The sequence below is a fragment of the Misgurnus anguillicaudatus genome, chromosome 23 (assembly GCF_027580225.2).
Source record: "Misgurnus anguillicaudatus chromosome 23, ASM2758022v2, whole genome shotgun sequence".
NCBI classification, from domain to species: Eukaryota; Metazoa; Chordata; class Actinopteri; order Cypriniformes; family Cobitidae; genus Misgurnus; species Misgurnus anguillicaudatus.
The window spans coordinates 30039019-30063538 of NC_073359.2; the positions used below are offsets into that span (position 1 = coordinate 30039019).

The following is a 24520-nucleotide window of genomic DNA, read 5'->3' on the forward strand; positions in this document are numbered from 1 at the left end:
TAGAAAGTACATTTTATCAGTTATGGTGTGTCTTTTCATCTCAGTTTGCGTTGTCATAAATGTCATAAACCAAAAGAGCAACAGTAGCCACGCCCACCAGAGCAGAGACGACCAATCGGATAACAGCTTCAGGACCATAACAACAGCAAACACAGTCTGAGGGAACATAAGAACAACATGAAACACATTGGTGCATTACAACAAGAACAGCAGCGTTTCACATGAAAAGAAAGCAAGGAATATTATGGTACACAATCTGATCCTCACCTACTGAACCCTAAATCAACCATATCACAACAAAACAAGAATCTGTCTGTCATTATTAATCCACACGATGGCTGCAGCTGATATAACCACTGCTATATACCACAATACAAAAGATAATAAAAGACGTGAAGGTTTAGAGGTGTGTGCATGTGTAAAACTGAAACTGCATTTCTGTAGGTTTAAACTTTTGACCATCAAAGTTTGTCTTGTGTTATTACTGTGACAAGCAATTTATTTAATTAACATTAATAAAATAAATACATTATTTAACTCATTAAAACATAGAACATTACTTACATTACTCTGAGCTCATTAATAGTTTGGGTTAAAATTTAGTTGAAGTTTAAACAAATAAAAACTGTACCTGAACACGTCTGACAGAGATCAGTGTTGACATGTTGAGTTTGATTACTGATGGTATTGTTCACCACACAGCTGTAAGAATCATTCAGACACTTCAGATGAAGAGAGATGTTGTTGTTGAGATCAGACACACTGATGATGGACAATAAACGATTTCCTTTATACCAGGACAGACTCACATCTCTTACATCTCTCACATTCATCACTGAACACAATAACACACATGATGATGTTTCTAATGATGAAGAGTTTTGTGTGGTGATGACAGGAACAGGCAGACGAGCTGGAAAACATTTGAGAACAAAAATCAAAAGAGTTTATTATCAATATAAAGCGAGAGACACCACTGAGAGTAATTACTGTATGCAGCTTCACAGAGATTATTGATTTTATTATATGTTTTTATATGTCTGACAATGATTCATAAAAGCTTACAGCAAGAACAATGTAAAGATATTGAGAAACATATTCTACTATCATGCAGTGTAGCAAAATGTTTAACAATCAACAGACAGATGCAGTGATGTAGTAAAACTCATGTTATGATATCACTAAAGTAATTTACTATAACCACCAATCATAATCTAAACTATCAGTTTTATATACTTAAATATATAGAAACAATGCAAACTGTAAATATTTACTCACCATAGACAGTAACATTGAATCTGTGTGAAGAGATCTTCTGTGTGCTACTGATGGTCATTTCATAAAGTCCAGTGTGTTGAGTTGTGATGTTTGTGATGGTGAGATCTCCAGACTGATTATTCATTTGTAGTCTGTCTCTGAATCTCCCATCAAGAACATCATCATGTATTTTTGTCTTATTAGCTGCATTATTAATTTTAGTTAAGAGAGTCTTTTGATAAGTCCAGTCGATCACATCATGTATCTGTAGTTTAGTATCAGTGTGTAGAGTAAGAGAATCTCCCTCCATCACTGACACTGACTTCACTTCATCACCAAACACACCTGAAACACAAACACATTCACTGTCACACCAAAGTTCATCAAAGTCTTTTAAACAAAGTTTATTAGATCTTTTCAATCTTTTACAGAAGCACAAAGACAAACAGAGATTTAAAAACGTGAGCTTTATGAAGAAACGCTTCTTTAAATATAAAAAAAATATTAAAAACCTTTAAAGAACAACATGAGAAAAGCCCTCTGAATTAATAAATCAGCTTAAAATATTTTAATCTTCTGGCTTTGATCTGGCAAATATACATTAGATATAAATATACATTTATGTATTTAAACAAAAGAATCATCATTTTCCATTCAGATATTGATGAATCTCAAACTTCAAGTTAATTTGACTTTCACACAAATCTTAATAGAGAAAAACCTACAAATATAAACAAATGAAGCTTCTTATATTAACATTAAACCCATTAACATTTAACAGATTATTAAAATAAATAACATCTGATTAATATTTAGATCATATGAATTCAAACTAGATTTCATGATAATATCTCATATAAATAAAACATCATAACTTTGTACTAACAGCTGTAATAAATAATTAAACACATGTATAACTTACCAACCACAGAAGTGAAGCTGAAAGAGAGAAAAACAAACATGAGAAACATTTTCTTCAACAGTTCAGATGTCTGAAATAACAACTCAACAACAATCTGACAGTGTTGTGATGTAAAGTCAGGTCAGGTAGAGAAGCTCTGTTAATATTGTTTATGATGTTAAAACAGTCGTCTCGCTTACTCCCAGCAGATTAATTCAAGCCCTCTTAAACCCCTCCCTTTTTTAAATTGTGTATCATATTATATACATGCTAATTCAAAGCGCTTCATATAAGGAGAAGGAAAAACACAAAACAATTTGACTTTACATCACAACACTGTCAGATTGTTGTTGGTTTGTTATTTCAGACATCTGAACTGTTGAAGAAAATGTTTCTCATGTTTGTTTTTCTCTCTTTCTGCTTCACTTCTCTGGCTGGTAAGTTACTAATGTGTTTTAATGATTTATTATTAGAGCTGTTAGTAAAGTTATGTTGTTTTATTTTGCTTTCATTCTTATATAAAACCTTGCATAATCTAAATATTCATCAAATATTAAATACAATCATACTCAGAATGTATAATATTAAACAAACGTATGTTTATATTTAATGTATATTTACCAAACCAAAGCGAGATGATTAAATTAATAAAACAGCTTCAAATATTTTAGAGGTCTTTTTTCATGTTGTTCTTTAAAGGTTTTTAATATTTTTTTTATATTTAAAGAAGCGTTTCTTCATAAAGCTCACGTTTTTAAATCTCTGTTTGTCTTTGTGCTTCTGTAAAAGATTGAAAAGATCTAATAAACTTTGTTTAAAAGACTTTGATGAACTTTGGTGTGACAGTGAATGTGTTTGTGTGTGCAGGTGTGTTTGGTGATGAAGTGAAGTCAGTGTCAGTGATGGAGGGAGATTCTCTTACTCTAAACACTGATACTAAACTACAGAGAGATGATGTGATCGACTGGACTTATCAAAAGACTCTCTTAACTAAAATTAATAAAGCAGCTAATAAGACAAAAATACACAATGATGTTCTTGATGGGAGATTCATAGACAGACTACAAATGAATAATCAGACTGGAGATCTCACCATCACAAACATCACAACTGAACACAATGGAGTTTATGAAATGACCATCAGTAGCACACAGAAGATCTGTTCACACAGATTCAATGTTACTGTCTATGGTAAGTAAATATTTTAAGTAAAGTTTTTCCTGACTTAAATTACAATTTGGCATTTTAATGATCGTAATTACTCTCAAAAGTCTCTCTTGCTTTGTATTAATTGTATATGCTTTTGATTTTTAGTTCTATTATTCCATGTTTACAGCTCATCTGCCCGTTCCTAATATCACCAGAGACTCATCACAATGTTCAAACTGTTCATTATTGTGTTCAGTGTTGAATGTGAGAGATGTGAGTCTGTCCTGGTATAAAGGAAACAGTTTATTGTCCAGCATCAGTGTGTCTGATCTCAACATCAGACTCTCTCTATCTCTGGAGGTTGAATATCAGGATACAAACACATACAGATGTGTACTCAACAATACCATCACAAACCAAACTCAACATATTAACATCAAGAATCTCTGTCAGTGTTCAGGTACAACAGCTGTGATTAATAGTGCTTAATGAATGAGCTGATCTGAGGTCAGACCAACAGGTTTAGTTACGGTAATGATATTCACTGATATAAGATCAGATTGAGTTACAGTAATATATTTTTTATTATTCATTACAGGTCTCACCTTCGTTCATATAGTTGTGATCTGTTGTGTTGCTGGTGGATGTCTGATTGTCGCTTCAGTTCTGATCTTCTGCATCTACAGGAAACACAGAAACACACAGCAACATGGTAAATGTTACTAATATAGCTGTGTAGTACAGAATAACTATTATTATAATTTTTTTCTTAATCTCGCTTTTAGCTCTTTTTGTGCCCTTGGCTGCTGCTTGGAGCTATATTTTTTAAATGTGTTTATTATTGTTTTTGACACAGTTCAAACCAATGGAGAGGAACTCACTTACGCAGATCCAACATTCTGTAAAAGAGCAGCACATAAACCAGTAAGATCATTCATGTATGTAAATATGAGTATTTCTACCCCCCCCACACACACAAAATGTTTTACTTGTTGGGTCTCAAAACAAGATATAAACCTAATTATACAACAGTTCTTTCTGGTTCTCGAATCTGATTGGCTAAGAGGCGTGCGATATTCTACTGATAACGGCACAGTAACCGCTTCACCATTTTGTATCATTCCGCCACCTGCTGGTCATTTTAGTATTAGGGAATGGAGGTCCTTTAAACAGGCTCATCTCTGACTGTATGTGAATCCCAATTGGAAGTGATTATTCCGTCAAAGATCAGCGCTCTTGGATGTTACGTTAAACTTAATGGGAGTAATGTCTTGTCACATTGTGTGGACGATTAACACTTGGAAAGAGGAATGTAAACTATAATTTTTCTGGAGCGATCTCTCTCTAGTTTTCTTTTTTCAAACGTGTGCCGTCGAACTGTTGTATAAAAGCAATATTGCTCTCGGAATCGCTGTGACTGCCTCTGGCATTTGGCCTACGGCCTCGTGCTTCTGGCATAATTACAGCCGTGATGATATAGAGCTATATCACACTCCTACTCGAGCGATATTGCTTAAATATCTACTAGGACTATAACACAAATATGTAATTAATAAGTACTTCTTAGTAATGCAAATTTTACAATTTGCAAGACCAATGTAGTGAAAAAAACAAAACAAAAAACATAAAAAATCTAAAAGATAATACAAATAAAAGCTAAACAAAAAATGTGGATAAAGTTAGAGATGATTAGAGAGATGATATAAAACAGAACAAAATTAAAAGATCAAGTCACATTTATATAGAGACTATGTAGATTATGTGCTCTATTTTAATGAAAGCGCATTTTCTAAAGCACACGGCGCACGGTCTAAATGGGCATGTCCGATTCCACTTTTGCTAATTTAATGACGGGAAAATTGGTTTGTGCGCTGAGCGCAGAGTCTAAAAGGGTAGTTCCTATTCTTGTAATGAGTAATAGGTGTGTTTTGGGAGTAACGTGCAATAAACCAACGAGTATCTCAGCTTTCATCCCTTTTAAAAGCCATTTGCGCTGGCGCCATGCCGATTCCCTATTGCAGAATTTGTAAACGGAAAAACTAAGCGAAGGAAGAAGACCAGCAGTTTAAGATTGATGTAAAAAATTGTGTTGTATTCATTTGTATTGAAACTGTTATTTTTGGATTAAAACCTTTAAAAGCTGTTTTCTTTCAGTCATAGAAGTACAAATAGCAGGCTTTTAATTGCTGTAAATTAATAGATATCCTACATAATCATTGTAATCTCATAAAATAATTTACAAATATGCAAGAAAAGGTTTGTACTCTAAAAAAATACTTTATTTGTAACAAACAGGAGATAAAGAATTTACAAATGTGCAGGGAGCCGAAACAATTCAGCACTCGGACAGCGCTGTGTTTTGAAAAGCATTACTTAAAAATGTTTCTTATGTCATCATATTCACAGGTACAGAGTCATCATATACAATATATCCGTAAGGTAGCATTTAAAAACATTTAAAAAGAAATGCATTTGTTTAAAGCAAAGCATTTATTTACTTACCAGGCTGCAGGTGAAGCAGCTCTTTTTGTCTTCTAACGTCTCATAATCGATTGTCACTTAAGTCCAAGAGACTCAATAATAATCTTTTTATTTTAATCCTTTAACTTTTCCATATTATAAAAGGGTTGTGCTCTGCTGCGCATCTATGTGTGTGATAAGCAAACGCACGTTGCCGTCCCATATTACTAACGCGCTCATTAAATAACAAAAACAATATTGCACCATTAACTTTAGACCAGATTTTTGTTGGTCAATGGCGTAGTCTATTTTAGTTGCCTGAAAATAGCAAAGCGCCAACAATGCGTCTGAACACACGTTTCAGACCAGAATGCCCATGGGTGCAAGATTAGGTGCAAATGCATTTGCCATTTAAACAACGTGGCACTAAACATGAAAATGATCATTGCGCTGGGTTGAAACTAAAGAGGCTTGCGTTGCACATTGCATTGATAGGGTCCAATGACTTATTAATTGTTTCTAATAATATCTGTTAGGTCAGCTTTTTAAAATGCATATACTATATATACATATACAGTTTAAAGATGTCTACAATCTAGTCATTATAAAATTAATGTTGTCTTAAAGCAACCTTGACCAGTACAATTGAGGCAATTGAGTGTATGCAAATTACAAAAAAATATTTTATATATTTATGTGTGTGTCTGTTCTGTAATATTTAATGAATACCGTGACACAATTAATTATTTCTATTCGTGAGAATCATTGATCAACTTTAATTACATGGAGCCGGCGTGCCACGATGATTTTTAATCTAGATGTTGCTAAATATCATTCACCAAAAATGCTCAAAATATGAATAGTTTATGTATCATTTAACTTCAAAAGACCCACCAGAGACGTATGTCACTTTGTGATTATCAGTGTAACATGTTTATAGTCAATAAGTAGAACTTCACCTGCTATTCTGCTAGGAATCCTGTGTGATACTCAGAGCCGATTCTGGACTTCTGGGGGCCCTAAGCAACTTTGTGAGGGGGGCCCTGTCATCGCATTTATAAAAACATTTTGTGAAGGGGTTCCAAAACTTTTGGCAATATAGTGTATGACCTGTGATTATTATCCATGACATGACTGTTATTAATTGTTTGTGTTGTATGTTGTGTGTTTATGTGTGCAGGTGTTTGCAGTAGAGGATGATGTGGTGTATGCAGGAGTTATGAGACAATAAACTTTCTGTTATTCTCACATCAACATTCAGCTGTTTGATCATCTACAGTCTATGTTTTAACTTGTTGAAAGTTTCTTCCTAGTTCGTGTATTATATTACATGAGATGATAACACTTTTTCTTTCTTGTTCTGTTTTCTGTTACTCATCCATCACTTTAACAAGCACAAATCTCATGTTACCAGTTGAAATGCACCATAATGGGACAAAAATGCATCATGTATTGGACAACAATAATAAACCATCATTTAAAGAAAGCTAGAACTGTAAAACATTATCAGAAACACTGTTATATAAATATAAATGAATAACTAAGAATGTGGATACGACCAAAGGGTCACAATGGTTTTAAAACACAATGTATGTCGAATGTTTTACATTTGTCACTGAATTTATGTGACAGTTTCACAGCTTTTTTTCTGAGTTTAAGTTAAACCTGATGTGGAAAGAAATGTGGTTATGTTCTGTTGGTGGACATGTGTTTGTGTTTGACTATAAGTGCCTGCTTGTGGTTGATGTGTATCTGTGTGTGTATGTGGGAGGTGTGATCAGTCTATATGTAGGTTTGTGTGAAAGCATGCATTTGTGTGTGTAGATGAGAGGTGTGAACAGTGTGTGAGTGTGTGTGAGAGAGAGAGAAACAAAAACAAAACAACTTTACACTAAAATAATCCATCAATATGTTAATACTGAACCCATCAATACTAAAGTTTGATAGATAAAAGATTCAATCAAACAGTGATATTGCTGCGATGTATTGTTTTATGAACGTGACATGAGAACTCAAAAACATGCATATGATTTATGTTCTATATTTGCTGGTGGGCCACAGAGGTACTGCAGTGGCTCCATGGACTGGAGGTAACACATTTACTGATAAAAGGTATACTATTGTAATGCACTTTTAATATAGAGCCTTACTGTGCATTAACACAATGCTTGTGCTTTGGTCTTGCAAGTAAGCAATGTTAATTTCAGCTTTACCAAAACATAGCAGGACTATTTTTGTTCTGTGATGTCCTTCACCCTTTTACAAAAAACATATCCTACTCTGCAAGTTGCAATATTTTTGGCATCATGGTTATTCTTTCTTCAGTTGTGATACAGTAGCATGACAGCAGTTAGCTGAGCTGCAAATATATATATATATATATATATATATATATATATATATATATATATATATATATATATATATATATATATATATATACTGACTGAATCCAAAACAGCATATTCTCTGAGTAGGTATTAATTTTAATGAGTACCTACTTAAGGAGCGCTAAAAAGAGTATGTATATTAACGCCTGGTTGTGTTAAAGGGATAGTTCGGCCAAAACTGACATCAAACCCATGATCCACTCACCCCGAAGCCGCCCGAGATGCATATGCCCATCATTTCTCAGACAAACACATTTTCAGTTATTTTAGAAAATGTCTTATATCTTTCAGCTGCTAAACAGTAAAGTTACGGGGTCCACGTACTTCAATTCCAAAAAATTTGCATATGTCCTTCCTCAAAGAAATCCAAACGCCTCCTAGATGATAAACAAAGGCCTCCTGAGGGTAATCCGCACGGTGTTGTTGTATAAATATCCATATTTAAAACTTTATAAACGAAAATAATTAGCTTTGTTTGCGCCACCATCTTAGACTCCTCTGTATTCAGGAGAGATTATCAGCGTAGTGTACGCACTTTTCTTAGTGACATATGACAAATTCGGAGGGCGGGGACACAGAGCAGCAGCAGAGAAACCTCCGTAAGCTGCGTAATGCGGCTTTCACATAGGATGCGGTGTGCGCTGCACTCGCCGCTGGGTTCCGCGCAGCCAAGCGATATGTGCTCTGATGGCAAGACCAAAGTAGGCGAGGTTTTCAATAAATTCAATAAAAACTACAGCGTTTATATTTGCTTTAAAAAGTCGATGAGGAATACAGAGACTGATGTTGCTCGTCTCCATTTCACGTAACGTTAAGCCTACCTACAACAATGCTGCTTGACTTAAAACACACCTGACCTGCCAACTTCAATTGCTACGTGTTTCCATGACACGGCTTTCCTTCCGATGTCTCTGTAGGAGCATACACTTGTATTTTAAAGCTCTGAGAATCCCGAGTATAAGCTTTCGTCCATTTTGCTTGTTTGGATGTCCCCCTTTCTATTGGCCGCGCGGGTAATCGTCACAGAGCGCAGCGCAAAAGTTAAACTATTTTGAACTTTGACCGCGGCGTAAGCGCAAGCTGCGCTCCGCTGCGCTCGTGCTTTGCTCGGCGCAACAAAAAAATGCCCTCGCGCGGCGCAAGCCATTGAAATGAATGGGTTTCATAGCGCAGCGCACACCGCATCCTATGTGAAAGCTCTGATCTTGAATGTGGACGCGACTAAAATGACAGTGTTACCGGAAGCGAGTTATTTTCATTTATAAAGTTTTAAATGTGGATTTTCCACAACGAAACTGCGCGGATTACCCTCAGAAGCCCTTTGTTTATCATCGTGGAGCCGTTTGGATTTATTTTGTGAAGGATAGATGCACATTTTTGGACTTGAAGGACGTGGACCCCATAACTTCCCATTTGATTACCTGAAAGGTATAAAACATTTTCTAAAATAACTGAAAATGTATTTGTCTGAAAAATGATGGACATATGCATCTCTGACGGCTTCAGGGTGAGTAAATCATGGGTTTAATATCAGTTTTGGCTGAACTATCCCTTTAGGTTTGAACATCATCCGCCATGTTGACATTATCATGTGGCATATGACATATTAAGCTGTGTTTGAGTTCATTCGACACTGCACAGACAGATCAGTGAGGTTTACCGATTGCAGTCGAGGGAGGAGCTGAAGACGTAGTGACATGTGCGCCATGTTTCCTTTTTTATCGCGAATGAAGTAAATTTATTTGGTGAATTTGTTAAAGGGGCATTATGTAGCTTATTAATTAAAAAAATCTTTAAGATAGAGTTTTCATTTGTATATTTATGAGCCAACCATAATGTAATAGAAAGAATAACACCTTGACTGTCCTCCACGGTTGTCTCTATCAGCCTGTAGGCTCTTTTGTGTGTGGAGGAGTCAAGTCCGAATTGGCGCGAAGTTTCAAAATGTCACGCACATGCTCGTCTACTTGGGCGTTCCATATAGACGCGTACGGCAGTCATTAGTAAACAGCGGCAATCGCTAGCATGTTAAAAATTGACTCTGCAGACGAAAAGAAGCGACTAATCTCCAGCACAATCCAGACACCCACGGAAACTCCTCGTAAGTTAAAACAAATCCTTATCTAGTGCGGCCAAAATAGAGCGTGACCAGCGTCGGAGCAAAGACAAGAGTAAACATCGGATTGGCATTTGATTCTTGGAGGGAGCTCCGGTCAGCGCTGGGTATGAAAACAGACCTTGAGCAGGTTTCCTTTTTACTGCAAAGGTAAGATATAGGTACAGGGCATCTGTAATATATTATGTTATTGTTTTTGTGGTGTAATGCTAACGATAGCATTTGTTTTGTGGTGTAATGGTAACGATAGCATTTGTTTTGTGGTGTAATGCTAACAATAGCATGTAGCACAGGACCGTTTCAAAAGTAACTGTCTTATATGAATTATCTTTATTCAGAGCACAAGTGCATTAAGATTGTGAGTGTTGGGAGTGTTTTTACAGTGTCGTGTTACAAAACTTTTAGAAGTAGACTTCAGTTGAAAATATAAAGTAGCACTGCAACACTTTACTAAAATATGGTCTGTCAAACAATAACTTTACAGTACTGTAACTTTTCTTACATCTGTAAACATGCTGGTGAATCTCAATGAGCTGTCTGTGGTTGCTACGGCAACTCTGGTTGTTGTGGTCATGCGATTGTGCCCACTGAGAACAAGGATGAGACTAGCTGCAGTTTCTATAACGGCCACTGGTGTCAGTAACGGTTAGAAATGTCAGAACCTACGCATTGCCACTTTAATAACAAACATTTAAAAAAATGCTGCAACCAGATACATATACATTATATGTATGCCTGAAAATAACAATAAACATGCCTACATTATATCAAGAGAGTTTGGTATTTTCATTTTTATTGTACTAGACAATACAATATAACATATTTATGCTTATAGACGTGTTTATAAAAACATGAATTTATAATGTTTATTAGTGGAACTCAGGGCTGTCCCAAATTGGGTGAAAGGTGGTGACAATTATAGGGGCCACTACTTCCCAGAGAGCCCCACAACATCCTGAAATTACAGTGGAATAAATGCAATATCTTTAAATCATGTTACAGAAAACCCTTTGAAGTTACATAAAAGCTGCTGTTTGTGAAAAATATTATTATTTATGTTTATTTATGAACCACCAAATTTTATTTTTTTGTGTTCACAACAATGTCTTTGAAAGTGGATATGGCCAACTGAAGCTAAGCAGGGCTGAGCCTGGTCAGTACTTGGATGGGAGACCACCTGGGAAAACCAGGTTGCTGCTGGTAGAGGTGTTAGTGAGACCAGCAGGGGGTGCTCACCCTGTCATCTGTGTGGGTCCTAACACCCCAGTATAGTGACGAGGACACTATACTGTCAAAAAAAGCACCGTCCTTCGGATGAGACGTTTAACCGAGGTCCTGACTCTCTGTGGTCATTAAAAATCCCAGGATGTCTTTTGGAAAAACTTGCCCATTGGCCTACTAATCATCCCTCATACTGATTTGCTATATCACTCTATCTCCTCTCCACTAATAAGCTGGTGTGTGGTGGGCGTTCTGGTGCAATATGGCTGCCGTCGAATCATCCAGGTGGATGCTGCACATTGGTGGTGGTTGAAGTGATTCCCCCATTCATATGTAAAGTACTTTGAGTACTGAGAAAAAGCGCTATATAAATGTAAGGAATTATTATTATTATAGCTCAGGCCCTCTGTGCTCCAGCAGACTGAAGTTCTGGTTGATACCAGCAAATGGCAGGAATCAATAAAAAAAGAATGCTCTCTTTAGCTTGTTGTATGCCAGAGTTATTCTTATTCAACTGAAGGGTGGGAAAATACTTTTTTTGTTTGAATATCATAAAATTATTTTGTTGTGTTTTGCACATACAACAAAATAGCAAGGGATTATTCATGCACACAACCAAAGAAAACACTGTACATTGGCTAATTTTGTAGAGGAGAACCTAAGGTAAAAGATGATGTAGCATTTGTGGCTATCTGCGCTATCTGAGGCAGCTCATGCTCAAGTTTCACTTGTACATTTACAAAAGACCATTTCTTACCTAATCATTCATTTGATGATTGTTGGATATGTGATGATGTTTATAGCTTCTGTTTTTAACACTGTTTTAATGTGTGTGTTTCTGTAAGTGTGTAACTGTTTAAAAACACGTTGCATAGGTAACTTAACATTAGAGATGAACGCTTCTTTGCTCTTCCTCATTGTCAAGACATAACTGAAGATCTTCCTCACGTGTGTGTATAATGTTTATCATCCAAACACAAAGTAAAGTCTTTAAATCTTTCTGCTTTGTTTGTCACTGTTTGAACTTTTTGCCTATTCATTGTCATATATAATGAACAGCTTTACCACCTGTGGGCGTGACCTCATTAGAGATAATGAAGTCAGCCAGGAAAACTGTACTCTCTTAACTTCAATACAGATTATATAAACAGACAATATTTGTTTTCGATTATAATTCGTTCGTTTAAAAGTACACTTTGGTGACGAGTATTCACAGAGTTTCAATAGATTTTTGTAACGCGTTTTGAGAGACAGCTTGCAGAGACAGAAATGTCTGAATGTGCACCCTGTTTATTTTCTTTATTTGACAAAAACACAAATATTTGTTGTTATTGTGAATGTACACAAATTAAAGAAGACCCTTTACCGTTTCAAATGATGTCAAACACGTAAGTGTATGATTATTAATGATGGAGTATTTTAAGTTGATTCTGCTATGATAAGGAGAAAACACATCAAAACGCGGTGTCACGTTTTTGGATCCCAGTGAGTTAAATGGTCTTCCAGTTTAGTTCCGTAGGCTATACAATCATGGGAAAGACTGCTGACTTGACAGTTGTCCAAAAGACAACCATTGACGCCTTGAACAAGGAGGGCAAGACACAAAAGTTCATTGCAAAAGAGGCTGGCTGTTCACAGAGCTCTGTGTCCAAGCACATTAATAGAGAGGTGAAGGGAAGGAAAAGATGTGGGAGAAAAAAGTGTAAAAGCAATAGCGATAAACACACCCTGGAGAGGATTGTGAAACCAAACCCATTCAAAAATGTGGGGGAGATTCACAAAGAGTGGACTGCAGCTGGGTTTCAGCTGTCGGATTCCTAGTGTCAAGACAGACAGCGCTTCTGGACTTCTGCTGAGTGGTCCAAAGTTATGTTCTCTGATGAAAGTACATTTCCTTTGGAAATCAGGGTCCCAGAGTCTGGAGGAAGAGAGGAGAGGCACACAATCCACGTTGTTTGAGGTCCAGTGTAAAGTTTCCACAGTCAGTGATGGTTTGGGGTGCCATGTGTTGGTCCACTGTGTTTTCTAACGTCCAAGGTCAACGCAGCCGTATACCAGGAAGTTTAAGAGCACTTCATGCTTCCTGCTACTGATCAACTTTATGGAGATGCAGGTTTCGTTTTCCAACAGGACTTGGAACCTGCACACAGTGCCAAGCTACCAGTACCTGGTTTAACGACCACGGTATCCCTGTTCTTAATTGGCCAGCAAACTCGCTTGACCATAACCTCAGAAAATCTATGGGGTATTGTGAAGAGGAAGATGCGATATTCTAGACCCAACAATTCTAGAAGAGCTGAAGGCTATCAGAGAAAGCTGGGCTCTAATAACACCTGAGCAGTGCCACAGACTGATCGACTCCATGCCACACCGCATTGCTGCAGTAATTCAGGCAAAAGAAGCCCCAACTAAGTATTGAGTGCTGTACATGCTCATACTTTTCAGTTGACCAAGATTTCTAAAAATCACTTCTTTGTATTGGTCTTAAGGAATATTCTAATTTTCTGAGATAATGAATTTGGAATTTTCCTTAGTTGTCAGTTATAATTAGTGAAATAATCAACTTTTTGATGATAAAAAAGTTGCACTTGTAGTAGCCCAGCACTTGTAGTAGCCCAGTGTGTGCTGAACACAGTGTTGAACACAGTGTTATGAGACTTTTGCCATTGTTTAAATGTTATGTTTAAAGCAACTGAAAAAAGCACAAATGTCTGTGGTGGTCAAAACTGCTCAAGGATGGAAAATCAGCTAAGACCCCAGAGGGTTAACCACCATAGTACAATGCATCATTGGAGAAACTAGCTAGTCACAACTGTTTCCCGTAAGTTCCAATTTACGCCCCCATGGGATTAAAAGATTATGATGAAAATAAATTATTACAAAATTAAAGGCAGTGGAATTAGCCGTTTATTTTTTTTGTAAAGAGCAACACAACATGAACATGTTCAACATACCAACCGAATTTTTAAACCTTAAACTTTTAGAAGTATACTCAATATACAAATATTTAGTTTAAAACCTAAAAAAATTCAAATTATACAGTATTAAACTTCAGAGAAACTAGAAAGTACATTTTATCAGTGATGTTCTGATGGTGTCTGTGATCTTTTCTTCTGTTCATCTCCACTAGAGTTGTCACAAATGTCATGAACCAAAACAGCAACAGTAGCCACACCCACCAGAGCAGAGACGACCAATCGGATCACAGCTTCAGGACCATAACAACAGCAAAAACAGTCTAGGGGGACAAAAGAACAACATGAAACAAATGAGTGCGTTTAAACAAGAGAACAATATATCATGATATGTTGATGTCTCCATTCACATGCGCGTGACATAATGGTTCAGTTTTAAAGCATGCAGGATAGTGATGCGCGGGTCGGCGTTTTTTCCAACCCGTGGGTCCCGCTTTTATGAAATATTTGGCCCGCCCCAACCCGCAACACTGTATCTATTTTTACAACCCGCACCGCCCCGCACCCGCGACCATTCAAATAGACATACTAGGCATTTGTAATGTAAATAAAAAGAGGCTTTATTTCAGCCTAAGAGTGCTTGGAAACAGCCATTAGATTACATCGCCCTGTAAACTGGCAACAACATACACCAATGAGCCATAGAAACCAGCATGGTCATATTAATATAGAGATAGGATAATGATAAACCTGGGGTGTCCAATACATCGATCGCAAAGGCAATGCCGGTAGATCGCACATAAATTAACTGTGTATTCTCATGCTGCTCCATGCCTCCACGGGAAAATTGGCATTATGAGTAATTGTGAAAGACTTAAGTCTTTTTGAGGTGCTGTGCCTTTCTTCTCATATGTGTTTTTATAAATCTTATGCCTGTCCGCTGCAGCTCAGTCGTGTAAACTTCCGACATTTACAAGCATGCAATTGCATCGCATTCTTGCTTTCATGCACGAGCTGAAGCACGCAAGAGCGAGCGAACGAGGGAGAGAGAGAGGCAGCGTTGTGCTGATATATGCTTCTGATACTATTGTAATTTTCTTTCAAGTTTGTTTCACTAAATCTCCGCTATTTTAAACAGTACTCGACATGTGCTCCAGGATTTTTTTAACTCCTCAAGAAAATTGAGTAATGGTGACATCCCTAAATCCAATGTAGAGATATATGCAGTATAGTCCACGCATTTAAAGTGTTTTTAGCATGTAGAACTTGTCGGCTTTATCATTTTAAAAGTAGATCACCACACAAAAAAGCAGCATTTGTATTATCTATTCACAAATTCCCTACCTTAATTTCTCCTGCAGATCGTCTTTCATCTTTTAATTCTCCGTTTGTTTTGTTGTTGTGGCTGGCAGCCAGCGGGAGCTACTTGGCGCTTCCGTGACGTCAAAGGGGATATCAAGTTACGTTGCGCAAGTTACGTTGCGCAAGTTACGTTGCGAAAGTTACGTTGCCACATAGGCCTACGTAATTTAACCTTATCAAAGAACGTAATTAAATGTAAAAATATATATTCCCAAATATTTAATATATATGCTACAGGGAATTAGACGCAACATATCAGTTTTTTTAATTTTGTTTTTAATGACCCGCCCCAACCCGCCCCGCATTAAAGTTACAATTTCTTTACCCGCCCCAACCCGACCTGCGGGACCCGCGGGTTACGAGACGACCCGCGCATCACTAATGCAGGAATAAGAAAGTGAAGTGCAGGACTTGCTTGATGTTAAAAGATTACGATCTTCCTCACACTGACTGACAGATCTGAAGCACATGCACACAAGTGCGAGACCACAATTGTTGTATATGCCTAAAATGTTATGCTGGGTAAATATGCTCCACCAGATAGGAGTCGGTAGTAACCTGAAGTGGCGAGGAAGAAAACGAGTAAATAAAAAGTATGGAGTGTTAAGCTACTGCACGCTTGTTATTGCTGAGTCTTCTATTATTAATATTAATGCACAATACAACACCGATACATAGACATCTACACAGAATTACAGATTTAAAAATATTTTTGTGGTACAGTGTTTCCCATACACAGAATCAACACTGGCCACCACAAATAGATTTTTCTATGACAAAATGACAGAGCCACAAGCGTTTGCTGACTAGTGTTGCCAGGTCTTGCACGAAAAAAAGAAAAGAAAAATCCAATAATAAACTGAAATAAATCTGAAATAAATCCAAATGCTTTACCTCAAAAATCTAAATATTTGGACCAGCACCTTTACACTTTAATAACACAAAAAACTTGATCGCTTCATGAGTCAAAAGCCATAAGCAGTTAAGCACCAAAACAGTATGTAGTAGGGTTGTGCCGATTGACGATAGTATCGTGTATCGACGATCTTCAGACATATCGCCAATGGCAGGCTTTCATGGCGATAGTCAAGACGATAGTTGGCGAATGGTTATTATTATTATTATTATTATCATCATAGTTTTATATTAACACCGACAATGCATGCTTTTCCTCACATGAGGGTTTGTGGGCTCCACTTTACGCGGAGAGCTTGTAAAGAGAGAATTCCTTCTTGCACGTACCTGCACTTAATGCGCGCGTCTTGGTCTCCTTCTACCACTAAATCCAGCGCGCCGCGTCATGAGCAGCTGCGCTTCTCTCTGTCTCACGTGCACGCGCTCTCGCATCTGTCTGCAGTCTAAACATAAACTTAAGTAGTAATCCTTATTTGTTCAGTTTAATGCGTTTCATGCGAGCTGATGCAAACTTTACTTTTTGTTTAAAATATGACCCGCTGCATGTTAGCGTCTCTCTCTCACTCTCGCGTACGTGCAGAGAGCTGCACTCTGTCCGAAGTCAGATCACTAGGTAATAATCCTGTTTATGATAAGCATTTCAATGAGTTGTAGCAACTCGTCCCTCGTGTTTAATATATGATTGTGTTTAAAATATGATCGCGTTCCACTGGACCGATGCGTTTAAAAAGGCACCTCATGAGAGCACCACTGCTTGACACGTGTAGTCTTCTGCAACAGCACTAAATAAATGCATTGAATAGTTTGTATGTGCACGCACGTGTGTGTGCGTGCGCAAATGCATGTTTTTACAGTTATTAAGTAATCATGATAGGGTTTTAATGACGCGCTCGCTTTAATGGCATCAGTTTTAAGAAGGTTGTGGTCATGACGGTGTTACGGTCTTGTTTTTTTTGTCCACCCATCAAGTGACTTGTTATAATGAGTAAAAATTAACAAATAAAAAAAAGAGTAAACTACTGCCACGCCCCCGATAATATCGTGTATCGCCGATCTCACAGGCTGACGAAAGGACGATCTGAAAATAGGGCATATCGCCCAACACTAGTATGTAGTACAAAAAAAGACGAGGACCTGGCAATACACAAGAAGGAGGTTTCAGGCAAAACATAGTGCTGTTAAATTATTTTGGTCAAAGCTGTGAGTGATAAGCACGCAAGATGGCTGAACGTTGCCATGGTTATCAATCATCACATTTTCGAGAGTGAGTCTTGTTCCGTACAGACATGAAACGAACAATTAGGGGATTCACTACCTAAAAGGCTAGCATTTAAGTGGCAGCACTTCCCTATCAAAACAACAAGGACACGGGATTTATACAAACTGGATATTAAATTAAGACAAGGATGATAACAGCAACACAGGAACACAGGAACATACAACACAGACAAGATCCAACCAAAACAAGGCAAACACGAGGTGAATAAATACACAACAGAAAAGGTGGGAACAATCTAGATAATTAACTTAACAGAGCTGAAAATTATAATGACAATAATGAGATAATGATTAACTAAACAAGGTGATAAAGCAATTAAACAAAATTATTTATTTTTTCATGCATTTTACGTTCTTAAATTTAATAAAATCTAGGGATGCACCGATATGGAAATTTTGGCCGATACCGATAACTCTTTATATTTGGGGGCCGATAACCGATATATATATATAGGCCAATAAATATTCATATTAATTTCACAATGAAAAACTCCCAGACCGCGGACATCTTGTCTTTGCGCTAGACTAGCATACTCTTTCTTAAGCCCGCAATATGTGTCATCTTTGTGCTATGTCACAGAAAGCACCAATCAAAACTCCACATGGCCAGCAATGAGCAAGTGAAGTGGTTCAACAAACCAAAATAATCCATAATTTATCGGCTTTCATTTATCGGCCTAATTTTGCTATCAGACCGATAACCGATAATATTAAAAATAAGCAGTTATCGGCCGATAACGATATGTCGGCCGATATATTGTGCATCCCTAATAAAATCTAATGTATGTCTTGCTTACAATGTATTTTTTGCCATGCAAGGCGCCATCCAGCTTGTCAGGAGCAGCTGGGGTTAGGTGTCTTGCTCATGGACACCTCAACACTTGGTCAGGTGGAACCGGGGATTGAACCACCAACCTTCAGATTTGTAGACAACCTACGTTAACCACTGAACCACTGCCAATACTCACTTCAATATGCTAAATTTTTGCGAAGATATAGCCACAAATCCACTTTGGCGTGCTCGTCATCTAATTATTTGATGCACTATATGATAACTGATTGGTCTATCAAAAAGCTTTTCATAACTTTTGTCTAGATTGTCTCTAGATGGTGTGTACCATTGTTCTCCCCTCTTCAACCAGAGCCATCTGGATGCTTTCTCTGCTGCCTCCACGTTCTTGCTTATGGCTCTTCTTCGGTTGGCGCCTGTTATGCCCAGTATACCATATGCCTTATTCAGTGTGTGGCTGGCAAATCCCCAACTGCCTACCTCCACTGGCATACACCTGGTCCTCCACCCATTCGTCCGACACTGCTCCACCAGCTCCTGATATTTTTCCCTTTTTCTCTCCTGAGCCTCCTCCATCCTCTCCTCCCAGGGCACTGTTAGCTCTACCAAGATCAGCTGTCTGGTGGCCTCAGAGACCAAGATGATGTCAGGTCTTAGTGTGGACTGGGTGATGTGTGCTGGGATCCTCAGTTGCCTCTCTAGGTCAACTGTTATTGTCCAGTCTCGAGCTGTTTAGAGCAACCCCTCTGAGCAGCTCTTAGATGTTTCCTTTGGCCTTTGTCCTTCCTTGATGAAGTGGATAGCCTTGGCTGTGGCTTGGCGGTATCGGCTGTCTTTGATCCCCTTGCTGATTGCCTCATGCCTGCCATCAAAACTACCAAGTGTCATGTGAATACGCTTAACTTTGGCTAAGATACAGCCTTAAACCCGTTGTTTCGCACTCTACGTGAAATTCGTTGATGCCGTATATGAAAACGGATTGGCAAATCGACACGAATTCCGTAACTTTTTGCCATGAGTGTCTCTGGATGCTACACACTGATTTTTACGCAAATTGGATAAAAGCTCTAGGACGAGTTTGAAAAAGTAGGTTTTACGAACAATTAAAAATAAGCAAAAACTAATGTAAATTTTTACTGTTGGTGGCGCTAGTGGGTTAGAGATAGATACTCCAAATATTCTGTGGATATTATTTGGACTGTCCTCTATCAATGTGCCAAATTTTTAACTTTCCTACATACAGTTCTATGGGCTGCCATAGGCCGCAATGGCAGAAGAAGAAGAAGTAGCTTGACCCCTAAAAACTAACAATGACAATAGGTGTCCACGCCACTTCCTCGCTTGACCCCTGTCAGATGGTACCAAACCCTGACAAAAGTTATTTCTAAGACCAGCAGCAAATGGCTGAATCCACAGGGAACCATTTCTAATTCCTGTTGAATTATCATCTGAAACATTTCTCAAAGAATTCACATCTAGCCCCCAAGACAGCTACCCCATGGTGTGGGGAAAGAAGAGTCACACCCATCCACACTTTCTTGTCCCCCTCTTCTCCTTTTCTCAAAGCAAACTGGATATGTAATGCTACATTCTGCATACACAAAGTATCTGAATCTGGTCTTGTTTAGTGTCATATGAGTTATGAATGGTTTCAATGGTAAAAAAATCGTAAAAAATTTTAAAAGATTCAGGTGGGATTTTCTATATCTAGAAATGCACCCCCACGATGCTTTATCTTTGATTGAGCATCATGTATTTTTATTTATTTTTGAGGAATCTGTAACCAGATCTTCATCTCTACCCGGTATGCAATGATTTTTGGCTTGATTGTTTCCTATTTGAATTGGAATGTAAATTGGCTTCTGAATTATGTTTTCCCACCTGGTTAATACATTTTTACGTTTGCATTCATTCTAATTTGCTCTGTATAATTGACTCTTCTAAGTTACTATAAAGTATTACGATATCCTTTGTTACCACAAATCTTTGATCGGGGTTAATTCATGTTAATTAGATTCTGCCTCTTAACTATGTTGGTGTGCAGCCGTATGGACTATCAGAGTGATGGTCCTATTATCTATTTTATAATTATGTTATTCTATAGTCATATGATTTAACTTTAAGCAGCTAGAAGGAGCTAAGCTAAACCTCTGATTATAATTCTATTGTAAATGGCAGTAGGGGGCACATGGGTACCTTTTAATGAGAGCACGTGAGCATGGAGCGGCATCATTAAATTGCTTTAGCTATTAACCTCTGGTTATTGTATGGTCAGATTAATTTTTAACCTTAACTAAGTTGTTTTGTAATCGCATTTGAATTGGCGATTTTAGAGAGGTACATGGGGACCTTTTAACAAGAGATTGCTGGATCATCATTGTTAAATTGCTTTAGCTAGTTACAACCTCTAGTATGATCGAGTTTGTGTTTGGAACCCACACAACGGCCGGTGTGGGCTGATATGAAATTGGTAATCGAATGAATGAGTTCAATATAAACATGAGTCAAACAGAATGATCAAACGTTTATCTAAATTCTGCAATTACATCAGTTTGATTCAGAATTATGTAAACACTGTTTATATCTTTTGTTATCTTATTAAGTTGCGTAATGATAAAATGTCATTGATAGGGCCGGAAAAGTCTGAACGCGCGACGACCCTTCTGCCATGATGTTTGGTTTCCGCCATTGGGCCAAACAGATGAATAATATATTTTATTTTTCCCCTTACACCCCTAATAATAAGAAAACTAAAAATCCCAATAGGGGTCTTGCCCATTCTGGACTTGACCCTAATTAATTACTACACTACTGTTCAAAAGCTTAGAAACACTAAATAATTCTTTAATTTATATTTTCCATGAATAAAAATATTGAACTCTTCAAAACTATGGAATAACACAAATGTGACTAAGAATTATTGTGTGACTAAAAGCATTCAAAATACATTTTAAATGTATGTGTTGATTTTAATTTTTTTATCTATCTATATCTTGTTAAACTGTACTTTTGTCATTTCGTCAGTAATTTCTTAAGGTGCCGCATTTTTTCAATTTTTTTTTGTAAGTCACCATTTCCAAAATATTGTTTTAAAGCAACACAATGTAGTTTTTTTACCTTTAAATAATGTCTCTAAAATTATTTCAGTGATAGAACATCTTTTAACTGGACAAATTGTACTGTTGCTGCAACCTGAGCAGCCTCCTAGCTGCTACAAGCACACTCTGAAAGTGGTGGTGGAGGGTAGAGCACACAGACCCGCCCCTCCCCCTGCCTACAGAAGAGTGTCTGATACCAGGCACTGTTGCGCTTTTCAACCACATGGGGGAGCTGTAAGTAATTTTTACATGGAAACTACATAGTGTTGTTTAAAACAAGATTTTAGTTATAATGAAAAGTTAATAAGTCGGCCCTTTGTTGTAAACAAAAAAATTTAATTAATTCAAACATACACCTTCACATTAAAACATTTTTAAAAAAAATTATAAATATATTTCAAAACATTTAAACACTAGTCTGAGTCAAAACAAATGAACTAACTAAATAAAAGCTGTACCTGAACACGTCTGACTGAGTTGAGTGGTGTTAATAAGTTGAGTTTGGTTTGTGATGGGATTGTTGAGTACACAGCTGTATGTGTTTGTATCCTGATATTTAACCTCCAGAGATAGAGAGAGACTGATGTTGAGATCAGACACACTGATGCTGGACAATAAACTGTTTCCTCTATACCAGGACAGACTCACATCTCTTACATTCAACACTGAACACAATAATGAACAGTTTGAATTTTGTGAAGAGTCTCTGGTGATATTAGGAACGGGCAGATGAGCTGTAAACATGGAATAATAGAACCAAAAATCAAAAGCATATACAATTAATACAAAGCAAGAGAGACTATTGGGAGTAATTATGATCATTAAAATGCCAAATTGTAATTTAAGTCAGGAAAAACTTTACTTAAAATATTTACTTACCATAGACAGTAACATTGAATCTGTGTGAACAGATCTTCTGTGTGCTACTGATGGTCATTTCATATACTCCAGTGTGTTGAGTTGTGATGTTTGTGATGGTGAGATCTCCAGTCTGATTATTCATTTGTAGTCTGTCTATGAATCTCCCATCAAGAACATCATTGTGTATTTTTGTCTTATTAGCTGCTTTATTAATTTTAGTTAAGAGAGTCTTTTGATAAGTCCAGTCTATCACATCATCTCTCTGTATTTCAGTATCAGTGTGTAGAGTAACAGAATCTCCCTCCATCACTGACACTGACTTCACTTCATCACCAAACACACCTGAACACACAAACACATTCACTGTCACACCAAAGTTCATCAAAGTCTTTGAATTAAGTTTGTTTGATCTTTTCCATCAAAGACAAACAGAGATTTAAAATTGTGAGCTTTATGAAGAAACGCTTCTTTAAATATGAAAAATGACTTAAACCTTTAAAGAACAACATGAAAAAAGACCTCTAAAATATTTGAAGCCATTTTATTAATTTAATCATCTCGCTTTGGTTTGGTAAATATACATTAAATATAAACATACATTTGTTAAATATTATACATTCTTAGTATGATTGTATATACAGTTATGTTCAAAATAATAGCAGTGTCACATCAGTAAGCTGATGAACCAGTGTTATTCATAGTAGTAATATTTCTGAATTGGAAATGGTTTACTTACAGATGTAGTAGTGTAATAGAAAAACAATAGACCCATTTGTAATGATATCCACACTACTACTTCTGAGTAATTAACTTATTGAAAGTGGCGTGATCAAAATAATAGTAGTGTTAAGTTTAACTAGAAAATGTGTTAATTCTGTAAACAAACAGCTCCTTTTTGTCATTCATTAAGAAAGTGGGGAAGCAAATGTTTCGCCCATTGTTATAAAATATATATCTGTTGTTGAATTTCTAAGTAAAACGGAACATTACAAAGACTGCTCAGAGGAACAACGCAATTTGATTTAAAAGTTGTTTTGAGAGGGGAAATTGTATAAAGAAATGCAGCAAAGTTTATGATGCTCAGCCTAAATGATCTCAGATGCTTTAAAATGGCAACAAAAACTCAAAGCACATGGAAGAAAACAAGAAAATTACATTACATTTTGTAGCCTGATGAGATTAAATTTGTTCTTATCAGGTTAAGTGGTAAAATCATGGTATTGGGATGTTTTTCATACTACCGTGTTGGGCCTATTTATCGTATACAAGAGAACATGGATTAGTGTAAATACATCAAAATAGTTGAACAGATTATGTTGCACTTTGCAGAAGAGTAATGCCCCTAAAATGGGGGTTTCAAAAAGACAACAACCCCAAACACATAAGCAAGAGGGCAAAATCTTGGTTCCAGACTAAAAGGATTGAGGTTATGGAGTGGCCAGCTCAATCCCCTGACCGCTACCCCATTGAAAACTTGTGGTGTGACATTAAAAATGCAGTTTCTGATGCAAAACCTAAAAATTGACAGGAACTGTGGATCCTGGGTTGAAATATCTGTTTCTAGGTGCCAGAAGTTGGTTGACTTGATTTGATATCGATGTGCAGCAGTTATCAACAAAAATGGTTATGAAATTAAATATTAGTAATTCCGTAGCTTAAAGTGAAATTAAATCTTAAGAAATTTCTTCAGTTTTAAGTGTCTACAGATAAAAATGTTGACACTGATATTTTTTTAGCAGCTTAATATTCATTATCTTTGCTTCCCTTTAAAAGAACAAGACAGACTTGTAAACTGTGTTAATTCTCT

At 36.9% G+C, this 24520-nt stretch overlaps 2 protein-coding genes across 12 annotated transcripts in view; one reads left to right on the plus strand and one right to left on the minus strand.

Annotated features, from left to right (window-relative positions):
* The window catches only part of LOC129453480 (uncharacterized), a 163565-nt gene continuing 139045 nt past the window's right edge, over positions 1-24520 (minus strand). For 4 of the 11 annotated variants that reach the window (XM_073861387.1, XM_073861385.1, XM_073861389.1 and 1 more), the window contains 3 exons: positions 22732-23055; positions 22311-22586; positions 1-156 (listed from right to left, as the gene is read on the minus strand). In XM_073861387.1, the coding sequence (XP_073717488.1) occupies positions 41-156; positions 22311-22586; positions 22732-23020 (681 nt within the window). In that variant the 5' untranslated portion in view covers positions 23021-23055 and the 3' untranslated portion in view covers positions 1-40. Of the gene's footprint in view, positions 157-631; positions 914-1278; positions 1603-22310; positions 22587-22731; positions 23056-24520 lie in introns of all 11 variants that reach the window. The other 7 variants (XR_012365664.1, XR_012365663.1, XR_012365656.1 and 4 more) reach the window with 2 other exon arrangements.
* On the plus strand, positions 2189-4033 carry LOC141359620 (T-cell surface antigen CD2-like). Its single transcript, XM_073862357.1, has 4 exons — positions 2189-2595; positions 3026-3349; positions 3495-3767; positions 3906-4033. The coding sequence occupies exons 1-4, from the start codon at positions 2547-2549 to the stop codon at positions 4031-4033; spliced, it is 774 nt and encodes a 257-aa protein (XP_073718458.1). The 5' UTR covers positions 2189-2546.

Bases quoted from the DNA above. Each gene is read 5' to 3' on its own strand.
- LOC141359620 (XM_073862357.1), top strand. From the start codon at position 2,547: ATGTTTCTCATGTTTGTTTTTCTCTCTTTCTGCTTCACTTCTCTGGCT. The intron at 2,596-3,025 runs GTAAGTTACTAA...TTGTGTGTGCAG, and splicing joins CTGCTTCACTTCTCTGGCTG to GTGTGTTTGGTGATGAAGTG. The intron at 3,768-3,905 runs GTACAACAGCTG...TATTCATTACAG, and splicing joins GAATCTCTGTCAGTGTTCAG to GTCTCACCTTCGTTCATATA.